Consider the following 12465-nt stretch of genomic DNA (forward strand, 5'->3'; position numbering starts at 1 on the left):
AAGCGGCTTGAGTTTTATGCCACTACATAAATAGAATGAAGGTTGCTGCATTGTTAATGAGGGTGTGAGGAGACGGCTGAGTTGTGGCATGTTGGGAACGTTGTGTAAGCTTACGCGGACAGAATGCATTACTCTCGAGTCATTAGCGGCAGGGGATCTCACTGCACTGGGGCATAAAACAAGGATGCTTCCACAACTCTAATGACTCATCTCACTTTCCACTGCAGTGTTTATTTAGAGCGAAACCTCCATCATTGCACATTATTAATATAATTCAAAGGACTGAATGTCAATGCTACTGCACATCCTTGTAAACAAGAGAAATCTATCCGTTCTTCTCCTGAAAGTTTGACAGTGTATCTCCAGACTAACTTGTGTGTTTACACGTCTGAAAGTGTACACTGCAGGGATATTGACCTTTTCTGACATACAAATCAGCAAAAAGCCATTTCGAGGTTAGCTAGAAAATAATTTAATTGCCGGTTCAAGGGTCACGGCGTGAGGCGGGTAACCTGTAAGCCAGTAACTCAGACATAGAGCTGACTGACAACTAGAATTCAGTTTCAGTGTTTTAGAAGTGAGCTGCGTTTTTCTGTCATGCTTCCAAAGGGCAGCTTTAAAATGAGATCCTGGCAGAACTGTTAGACTTAATGAGAAGAATGCAGTCCTAATTGCAATTGGGAAACAGAAATGGTGGGCGGCAGTCAGTTAAATTCACTTTCGTGCTTCATGGTGCGGTAAAAAATATAAACAGCCACATTGAAAAAAATGCAGTTAATATCTGTCAAGGCCGTGCTTGTGAATGAATAACTAAAGACATCGGGACCTTGATTTGATCATATTTTAGGTTTTTAAGAGGAGATTTGTTGTGTCTTTGACATCAGTAAGGGTCTTTCAAACAATGTATGATCACTTTTAAAACGATATAATGATGACTGTATTTATGTCCACACCAATATACAAAAGCAATTTGTTAATAATAAGGTGCGCTGCCGTTTCACACTTTAAACACGAAGCCTTAAAATGTGAATGAATTGTCTGGTGCAGTTATAGTTTTAGATCGAGATATCTGCCGATATCAATTCTGAAGATTATATTTATATTTTTTAACTTTTTGAATGTTATTAATTCATATAATGACTATTAATATTCATCATCAATTATGTTTCTTACATTTTCTCTATACAGAACACAAATTCATTGCATTTTCCTGTACTCTTTTGATTGAACGAATACACTGCCTGTCCAAAAACAAGTCACACACTTTAATATTTGGTTGGACCGCCTTAAGCTTCTGGAATGTCACAACATTTATTCCTGTCCAGAGTTGCATTAATTTTTTGTTAAGATCTTGTATTAATGATGGGAGATTCGGACCCCTGCGCAAAGTCTTCTCATCCCAAAGATTATGGGGTTTAGGTGTGGACTCTGCGGTGGCCAATCCATGTGTGAAAATGATGTCTCATTCTCCCTGAACCACTCTTTCCCAATTTCAGCCCGATACATCCTGGCATTGTCATCTTTGAATATGCCCGTGCCATCAGAGTAGAAAAATCCATTGATTTTGGAATTACCTGGTTATATATTCAGGTAGTCAGCTGCCCTCATTCTTTGGGGACATGACGTTGCTGAACCTAGACCTGACCAACCCCAGATCATAGCACTGCCCATGTGGTGACTTTTTTGGACGGGGAGTGTATATTGGCCCGGATCAAAGGCTGTTCTTTCAACTATCGGACATATTGCTTTTATTGAGCGATACTGATTATTGGCCTATATACAGTATCGGTGCATCTCTAGTTGTAGGTGATAAAGGTTCTCTTTATATCATTCTGTATCATTTTAGTTATTGTTATTTTTGCCATAACTGTCATATCCATTCCCTTTCATGTAGAGTGATTTTAAATCTTGAACTTTAAAATTCTTGTTGTGAATGCTCATTTAGGGGATTTTATTTTGAGACTATGATCTTCAACAACACACATTGTGTTTTCGCTGGAATATCATGTATTTGTACAGTTCACTGATGCAAGGAGAAAATCTAACTTGGGTATGTCTGGGTACTGTCAGCATCTAAAATCCTTTGTGACAGGGTTTTATTAAAGCCAAATACAATATGCTTTAGAATAATTGTATGTTTGTTTTTCAAGCCTAACATGATAATAATAAATGAAAATTTGTGTTTAACCAGTATGTCAGTATGTGGTTGCTTTTTTAGATTGTTGACAGAAAGCCAATAACAGAATACAAAAAAAACTAGTAATATCTGTTCGTACGAATCACATACATGGCACCATTGATTTTTAAGCACAAGGAGAAATCATATTTCTTATTATGAATTGAAGTTTTAACGAACCATTGCCCTTAAATGTTATTCAATCATCTTTTCAATACTCAATAATTCAATAATGCATAGCTTTGGCATAATATAAACCACTAATATCAACATTAAACAAAGCAGTTTGATTATAAATGATCATATCTAGATTTTAACATGGGGATTATTGTAAGGTGTTTGCATTATCTAAATAATCTGTGAGGGTTTATCTAACTGGCAAATATGTCCTGTACAGACATTTGGTAGAAGAGGTTTTAGAATCCTGACCTTTTGCTGAAGTTGATCGCATTGATTTAAAGTGGCTAAATCTCGAGGAAGGCAACTGAATCAAAACAAAGGTGTTAAAATGTGGGACTTAAATACATACAGACATACAGAGATGTTGCTTTGCTGCATTGGAACTGTGTCCGTGTGTTCAACTTCGTTGAGGGCTGAAAGAAATCCACCTGAAACTGTTGAGACTAAACTCAGGCTAATTGGCCCTTAAATTTCCTGCTTTCACTTGAATGTTGATACAGCTACCGAATATCTCCTGTCAAACGGAGCCGTGTACATTTCACACTTAACCATATAACTGCAGTTGTTTGTTGTCTTTTTTCTCGGTCTTTATTTAAGTTCATATAAGTTCACAGATTTAGAAAACAAATAAAGCTACAGTATATATATTTAACAATATATGCAAGCATTACTGTACTGTAGATGCATTGTATTTTCTAGATTGCTTTAACAGAGAAGTTTTGGTGGCTGACATGTAGTCTGCTTGATAATTGTAAACACTTGTCAAAGGGGCTGTCAGAGATCTCCTGTAGGTGGTCTACGCCTCCAGAATTTACACATCATTAATTGAAATCCAGGGGGTTCTGTAGCACATGCTGAGACGGACACCTGCTGCCACATGGGATCATATGAAGGCTCATTAGAGTAGAAGACTGTAGATATCTGTTAGGACATCTGTACCTTTAAACATCTTAACATTGTCATACTTCAGTCTGTACAGTTAGAATGTCCTTAAACACATACACCCACACACACACACTTCAAAAATCTACATTATGTTAAAACTTGATTCTAATCCACATCAATCTGCATTTGAAACAGAAGGTTTTTTTAAGATTTTGCAATGTTTAACACCATGTCAACACCGGGCGCGGCGCAACAAGAGACAATAGAATGCATTAGAACCCATTTTAATTTTAAATTTTGTCCACACTGGATGTGACGCGATGTGATGCGGCAATCGCATTAGAACAAGCCGTGCATCGCACCCCGCCTGGTTTAGAAAAGATGTCAGATTCTTTTTAGACACTATTTATCCCCTTCTGTTATGTTTGCCATCAAATACAGGAAAATACATTTATATGATAACATACACGCGCACACACAGGTCGCATTTAAACAACATTGCTATATAGCGGTTGAGCTTTCTATCGGAGTCTAAATTCAGAATATTGGAGGGACAAGTTTAGCCATGTAACAGATTTTCTTGGTTTCATTAGCTTGTTTTCAGAAATAATCTACAGGCACTTTATTTTCTGTGAATGTGTACTGGAAGTTAGCTGCAGCCCACGAACGCATGCATGAGCAATAACTTTTATTGACATTTACATTTACATTTAGGCATTTGGCAGACGCTTTTATCCAAAGCAACTTACATTACTTTATACTATACATTTTACATAGGTATTTGCAATCCCCTGGGATCGAACCCACAACAACGCAATGCTCTTACCACTGAGCTACAGGAAAGCTTTTTCCTGTTTATGTTGTCCCTTTTAAACTGTCTATAAATTTGGTCAGGTGAACTAGCTAGAATAGTGTTTTGTTTTTTTTAAGCATCTATTTATATATATTTCTCATTTTTATAACTTTTTCAATTTTTGACAACCCTTTTACTTTTTTAGATAACTAATTTCTTATATAAAATATAAGATAGATTAAGTGTGATTAAAACCAGCAAATAATAATTAAAGTTTATGGAATTTAGTTTATATTGTATCATTTGTGGGGTTAATATAAACCATTAAATCATTGCTAAAATGTGCACGTAACAGAAGGGTTTAATAAATTACACTGACCATGTTAACTCTCTTTTACAAAAGGTAAGATTTTCTTGCTTTCATTGAAACAGAAAATGTTCTCATATAACATGGATCATCTGATTGGTGCCAGCATGCTGTCATGACAGCAAATGGGGTGTATCAAACACATTGAAAATCTGAAATTCATGGGCATTTTTCAGTTAAACTTTACACTCATATTCTTATGCTGATTGTGAAATTTGTAGTAGAATATAGAGTATTAGAAAGATGTAAAACACAAGAATGGATAGGCGTGGATTTCTAACACCAGTTTTATGCATATCCTGTTGGGGTAAATTAATAAATAAGTTATCTTTGATAAACTAACAACCTCATCTTTTTCAGGGGAGGAGAACACACCAGGTTGGCTCTCTGCAGAAGATGATGGGAAGACAAAGGCTCCATTCTGCTGTCCACTGTTCGCTTGTCGCATGTCTGTATTATCTTCAAAAGCCCAGGAATGGAAGGTGAGTCACCTGAAAGCATTATTTGTTCTGTTATGGTGTCCAGAAACTGAGGTCCAATTTCTTAACAGTCACCCACAAAACAAAGGGTTATCAGAAGCTTATATCACTCTAACAGAAACAAGTTCTTTTCTGGAAGACACGGTAATGTTACACTACTGTACAACATGCAGTCTTTTCATAGCCAGGAAATTGAAGGGCTACAGATGCAACCTTGACGGGCGGCACCTAACCAGAGGATGATCTCGCGGGAACATTGCCAGAATCGTGAAATTACAAGTCGACATGGAACTTTTCCAGGCATGTTAGTTGAAGAGAGTGTGCTTGGATCAATATCAGCTGTTAGGGACAGTAAGCGCCTCATAGATCAAATGATGAACTCTGGGAGAGAAGGGCTAAAAGAGCTTGAGAGTAGTCAAAAGGAATGAAATCAATTTTACTGTCTGGATGACGTTATTTCGGGCTAGGTTTTCAGTCCTAACAAAGTTAGATGACTTGCATCTGATCGGTGAATTTAGGTGACCATGTGATTATGTTATAAAGTGATCATGTTTCTTTAATGACTATGAGACACCCGAGTGCAAATAAATCATGTTTTCTTATTGCAACACAATTGATGGGAAGTCACGGCTGTTGGTAAATTGACGAGATTTAGCTCAGAACTCTTGACTGCGAGGTCAATGGTGTATTTTTCACGTCATTTCTTTCCAGAGTTGCTCATTTCTGAATATAGAGTCTTGAGATGTCTGTCATTAATTAATTTGAGATCCAAAATGCACCAAACTGTTCTTGGTGTGAATCTGCTCTACTTGTCTGGTTCCTTGCAGAGACGCCTTCTGCCTTACTTTCAAAATCTATCCAGTTTTTCTCAACAACCGCCACTGGGTGGCTTGTTTGGCAATGCAAACACCTCCAAACATCGTACCTTTAGCTGTTGGCAGATGATGCACTTGGCAGAACATCCTTTGGTGTAGGGATTGGAAGTCATGAGGTAGTGGGAAGGATGGGTACTTGAAGAACAAGATCAAAGTAGAAAAGGAGCTGGGGGCTTCACTCACTACCAATACTTAAATGGACGTTCTGCAGCATCCTGAACAATTGATCTATTTGTCAAAGCCTGTTGGGTGGACTTGTTAGGCGGAGGAGATAACTGTAATCAGTACCTTCAGTTCTTACTCGAATCAGTGGGGTCAGTTTTTCCCACCCCTAACCCGTCCACCTTACAAACAGGCATGTTGTTCCTGAAATGCAATAATGTATGTATCTGTTCAACAAAAATCATTCTTGTCCAGTTTGCTTGTATGCACTTGCATCTATTGAAGCCTTACTTCTAGTGACATGCACAGTTTGGTTGTCATCATACATCATAAGATTTATTATCTTGGCATAAGCATATTTAATTGAGCATGATAAGTACATTTTAATTACATCATCTTTATATGTTCATCCTATGTCTCTTCATCATATTCAAAGGCTAGTTTCATCCAACTTTAGATTTTAAAAAAATATAATATTGGAATATAACATTAAAAGAAATCTAAGTATTTAAAACAGAGGGTTGTTTAAAATGAGCAGTTTTATAGCCCCAGTATGTCAAAATGTTTTGGTTTAAACTCTAACCTTAATCCTTAGTTTGGTGTATCGGAACATGTTCGCCAATCATCTGACCATCCTTCAACATGTTTTAAAACCCCTTACCTAATATATATATATATAAACAATATATACTTTAGCTTTAAAATAGAGCTGTGCACTAGAAGGTCTATGAACTATAAAGATGTCTCGTGGGAATTGAAAGAAACTAAATCTGTTTCCCTAAAAAGCGTTAGGATGGAGTGAAGATGGCTGTTATTTTGAGTGTGGTTTTTAATACCGTGGAGATTCCCTCTCGGGTGCTTTGAAGTGTGGGAAGACAAGGAGAGAAATCAGATATGATTTCTGAATCTCTTTTCTAGTACTTAAACCAAAGCCGTGGGTCTGTGTAATGAAGCTAACCTATGGAAACCAGCCTTAGGTTTCCCCATTGGAGTAGATATTAGCTTACTGCCACTAGCTTTGGAGATCTGTGCTTCATTTTTGTATATTGGTTGTCAATATCAAGTTGTATGTTTGAAGTTGTTAAAATCAGATTCTAGGGTTCAATCAGGGATCTTAACTCCCCGCTGATTTCTGCACAAACATCAGTAGCTTGTTTACAAAATTTTCTTTCAGATTGCTGGCCATGTGTTGAGAGGCTAAGCATGTATTTGCAAACAGTTTCAATATTTTTTAGATGGAGATACTCTTAAAAATAAAGTTGACACAATGACATTACATATACATTTACATTTGTTCATTTGGCAGACGCTTTTATCCAAACTGACTTACAAGTTGGAGAGCATATAAACATTTTGTCAGCACGTTAAACTGTATCGTTAGTTTACAAGGCCATGCTACTAAGAGGATCAAAGCTGGAGTAAGCAATGAAGAGAATGAACAGCAGAGCAGTTTGTCCGTTTAGGGCTACTGTAAATGACATGACAAATTCCATGCAAGGGGACCCACTCATTCTAAGTTAAAAAAATGAAGTGAGGTCTTAGTACATCTCTAAAGACATATTTATGTAGATTGTATTGCATTTGTGTCAACAAAAAATACATACAGCACCTTTAAGGCTCATTCAAACAACACAAAAATATTATGATCGGTCTTTGCTCGCTCGCTGCAGTTTCACAATTGAATTGCGCAAGCCCTTTAAATTCAAATGAATTTTGATTGGCTGTCAATGTTCTGTCAGTTGTCTGTAAGAGATCCCAATGATAACATTTCTCTTCATGCTTATTGATATAATTATGGTTTGGGCTTTTAGAAGATTTTTAAAACATTGTACTGTATTAAGCCTTACATATATTACTCGATATGGTCTGGATTTACAGGTTACTGTAGAGATTTTGGATAGTTCACTGCATGCAGCCCACTGAAAGGATAACTCCTGAAGTCACTGAATGACTTTTGGCTGCTGCTGAGTGACATGGTGGCAGTGTGACATCCCCTGCGATAGTGAATGGGTGTATGGAATCTATTCATAGCACCGTTTGGAGAGGGATTGATATGTGACACCAATGTCACGAAGATGTTACAGCAGGAAGGGCAAAAAGGAAGAAGCTGATCCTCGACGCGTGAAACCAGACAGAGAGCGCATGAAATATAGATCAGAAGTCCAGGAGGAAAGGTCCGCATGACATGGCAGCCGTCTGTCGATTCCAGCTTATTCTTTGTTTTTCGTGTAAAATCAGACAAGCTCCCCAATCTTCTCCGTGCATATGTGAGGGTTTTTTGCTCGACTTCCTTCGGTTCCCTGTATGAGTTCTGCATTTCATCTTTCTCTTCGTCTGCGAGGAACAGACGCCGCAGCATGGATTAAAAGCTTTTTTCCTTCACATCTCGGCTGGACTGCTGCGACTCTTTCTCTCCTGTGCAGCGATATATCCCTCGAGCGAATACAAACACGTATACGTTGAGCTGCAGAGGAGCCTGTGTTTGAAAAACCCGAAACTAATTCCTGGAGGGTTTCACAGAGGCTTTGCTTTATTAATTGGTGATAACTTAACCTCTTCTTCTTCTGCTCCTTTATCTCAGAGGATCAGTGTAATTAATTAACAGCCCTTTAATTTTTCGTTTTTTTTTTTCTGAAACAACCACGTCGACTTCATCGCTTTATCATCTGCTGGTCCGCAGAACGCAAAAGAAGATATTTTAAAGAACGTTGGTAGCCAAACAGCGCTGGCCCCCATTGACATTCATCATATGGAAACAAAACCATGGAGACATTTCTCAAAATATCTTTTGTGTTTCAGGTTTTGAACCACATGGTGAATAATTAACACCATCAAGCAGATTCCAAAACTTCCAGCTTAATCTTGATTTTCCAGGAGATACAGTGAACTAATTTAACTTTTTCCACCCCACCGTGAGAGCCCAGGCGACTAGCCTGCAAATCAGGAAATCGTGGTGCTGTTCTTATAACACCAACAAGCCCCTTGCCCGGCCAACCATACATTTCTTTCATGTAGCTCTGAGACCTGTTTTTTTTTCAGCATACCCGAGTAAGCCCACCAGCACAAAAGCAGTATGAGTTTGCCTCAGGGTTATGACCAGGATTTAACACATTAAGCTAAGTGAATAGCCCACGGCAGCATCTGTGTGGAGATCTTGTTTCGGCGAGAGGCCTTTTCAGTAATAAGCCGAGGTGCCTCGCTGGCTTTGTGTTCGACCATTGATCTCCCTTCCAGTTATGAGAAACGTATTAGATTGTAATGATATCTCATGTGAACCGAGATATCATAAGACCTCTGTAGCAAGGTTCAATAAAAGAAAGGAAGGAGACAGGAACCGGAAGACATTCAAACAAAGTTTTAATATAAATGATAATAGAACAAAACGAATCACAAACCAAAAACACAGAAGTAAAACATTCATACAAGCATAAAACATGTTCGGGCCCGGTCCTCTCTCTTCAACGGTCCGGTCACTCGTCCTCTTTTATGCTCCCGATCTCCTACGTGATACGAGACCGGTGCGCGCACAGCTGGCGCTCATTAACGATTACTTAAAAAACACTTTATAAAAGATTTTTGAGATATGAACCGTATTACAACATATCTATTTTCATCCTGTTAATTCTTAAATAATAAATAATGCCTCTCTATCCAATCTATACAGAACCTCACCTTTCCATTTGTCTGATGTTTTACAGCATCGTCCGACCCACCATTTGTCAACTTTTCTCAGCAGTAGAGGGCAATGTGGCTCTGTATTTTGTGTTCTCATGGTCGCTCTGCAACACAGACAGAGAGCAAGGTCATCCACAAAAGGGGCAGATCTGTAGCTTTGACAGTTATGTGCTAATTATTGGAAATCATCAACGCTCGCAAGCTTTTAAACCAAGCAGTCACCGTCTCATCCTCCACCCCCTTCCCAATCTCCTTACGTTTTTGTAGAGAGATACAACCCTCAAGGCTTAGTGCGCACAATGTGTTAATTTAAACGTCAACGCTTCCTGCCATGCGCTTTAACCGAAGCACCAAATGGTCTCATTCTAAAACTCGATCTGGATATCGTGTTTGTGTGAATTGGCTTATTCCTGGCTAATTATGCTGTCAATCTTTCTCAGACAGTTGGCCCACACAAAGATTTTTGAATCGTCGCGAGTTAAGCACCTCCTTTAAAGCCTCTGTTGCCCATCAGTGGTACAGCACATTTTACGCCAGTCGCCATGTAAAGTTGTCCTCTGCTGGGAACCAAAGCAACACGGGTCGTTGTGCCTTCTCGCTAAATGTGCTTCATTAGCATTCTAACGCCATTAGCATGCTATGTTCTCCACCTCGCCTGTCCCCTAAGGCTGATAAGGTGAAATGTGGTGATTTTGAAAGTGAAACGGGAGATTTGGATATCTAACATTACCTCTCACTTTGGAGCGTCGGTTTGTGATTAGTAGCTGTTTTTTTGTAATTGTAATGATTATTCTCAGAATTTTAAATAGGTTTTCTGCAGGCAGAGCTTTGCGGAAGGACTTGTTGTTTAAAAGCAGATGCATTTCTTGAGCCAGCATGCCAGCTTTGTGACATTGGTGTTTGCGTTTCCGTGCTGATTGGCAAGGTTGAGGACCCTTTGTGCTGTGCTCCCTGACATCTGATCGAGGGGATTAAAGTCGTCCTTCCATCACTTCCATTGCAATGGCATCCTCACATTAGATCCTAAGGGCTGGCGGAGATCGCCGTGGCTCACCACGTTCTCTGAGGGAAAGAGATGTTTGGACAAAGAGATTCAGAAGCTTTATATCTTCGTGATGACTCTTGGCTCCCACTTCTCCTCTCAAAGCCATTATTTGTAAGACAGTCCATTGCTTTCATCTGAACGATGCTGGAATTGTTGCTCTGTGTCACGCCAGAGGGGATGAAGTGATGCATCGGATTCTCATCGCATTAGCCGGATGCTTCACAGAGTGACTGAGCAGGACATAAGGAGGAAAATATCAGCCTTCGCATGAATATGAATGCTGGAGATGTCAGATGGCGCTCTGGAACATGATATGTCAAATGGTATCCAGCCAGCCATTGATGTGATCTCTCATCAATTGTTACACGAGCTGCTTCTCGCGAAGAGTGAACTTTACGTTTGAAGCTTGATAGCCATGTGTTCTTACACAGCTGTTATTCTGTTTGTGAACTAAACACCTGAACGAGCTAAATGATGACGGAATTTTTTAGAAGGTTGAAATGGAGAAGTTGAACTGAAACTTCTGCTGACCTATTCACAATGCATAACAGATACAGTAGCAGGTGATTCAAACTTTGATCTTGGCTTATTTCCCCCCGTGAAACTTAAGCGATTGGGATTCATCCAGCTCATGAAATGGTAACACGTTGTAGCTTTTTGCAGGGATGATCCAGTCGCCTATCTGCGTTAAAGTAACTAAGGCGTATTGGTTAAGCATTAAAGTGATAGTTCATGCCAAAATTCTGTCATTATTTACTCATTTGTTTCCCCCTTTGTCATTTTACATCTGAAGAACTAACGTTCTTCCGCAGAACACAAAAGAAGATATTTTGAAAAATGTTGGAAACCGAACAACAGCGGCACCAATTCACTTCTATTGCATAGACACGAAACCAATGTAAGTCAATGTACCACGGTGTTCGGTCCAACATTCTATAAAATATCTTCTTTTGTGTTCTGCACAAGGCAGGTTTAAATAACAAGGTTTATGGTGTTCTGCAGGTTTTGGGGTGAACTATCCCTTTAAAATGGCCATGTTTCAATAGGCTTGTCTTGAGCTGTTTATCATAATATAGTCACATTGAGGCTAAACTGTCATAACCGAGTACTTAGTCCTACCACCCCTTCACTACTTCTTCTCCTAACGTGTATTGAATTCCTATAGGCTAATCCACTTCTATTTTCCTCGCTTATCCTGTGATGTAGCAGAATGCTAAGCATACTCATGTCAGCCTCAATATGCAGCGCTTCTCTGGGTATCCCAGCAAGTTTCTCGCACACACCACAGGGATTAGTAGGAAGCGGAATATAGTATGAACACACTGAAACTCGCACAGGTCTTACCCTGAATGTAAACAAATATAAAAGCAGTTTGCTTATGTCCACATTGTAAACATAGAAATTGGCTTACAGTGAATTCAAGTATGCAGTTTGTGTTTTCTGTGAAGATTGAATCCTTTACCTTTGCGCTGATAACGCAACTCTATACCAATTGAGCTACAAAAACACTTGAGTTCAGCGCCATCATTGTGTTCCCTGACTCCCTCTCTGGCCTCAGGCTAGAATAAAGAAGTGGTAAGAAGTGTGATGATGCCTGGCAATTATCAGTTAATAACCAGCAGAAGACTTCCATTAGTGTTTGTTAGTGTGCGGGAGTGGTGACGCTGTTGTCAGGAGGATTTGAGGATTCTTTCATCCGAGTGGAGTGCGGCTTTGCTGAAGTGACTCAGGCTAGATTTTTTTCTGTCTTCCACGCTTAATGTTAACCCAGCTTTGTGGATTAAACACCAACCAGAGCTTATATTTAATGAAAACTGTGTCACAGAGA

The 12465-nt window shown here is 39.1% G+C and overlaps 1 protein-coding gene across 1 annotated transcript in view; it reads left to right on the forward strand.

The window, feature by feature from the left end:
• Window positions 1-12465, forward strand: part of arhgef10la (Rho guanine nucleotide exchange factor (GEF) 10-like a) — a 105709-nt gene that overhangs the window by 57195 nt on the left and 36049 nt on the right. Inside the window, 1 exon segment of the mRNA XM_056735107.1 lies at window positions 4762-4883. Within this exon segment, the coding sequence (XP_056591085.1) occupies window positions 4762-4883 (122 nt within the window).

Source organism: Triplophysa dalaica, chromosome 21 (genome assembly GCF_015846415.1).
Source record: "Triplophysa dalaica isolate WHDGS20190420 chromosome 21, ASM1584641v1, whole genome shotgun sequence".
NCBI lineage: Eukaryota > Metazoa > Chordata > Actinopteri > Cypriniformes > Nemacheilidae > Triplophysa > Triplophysa dalaica.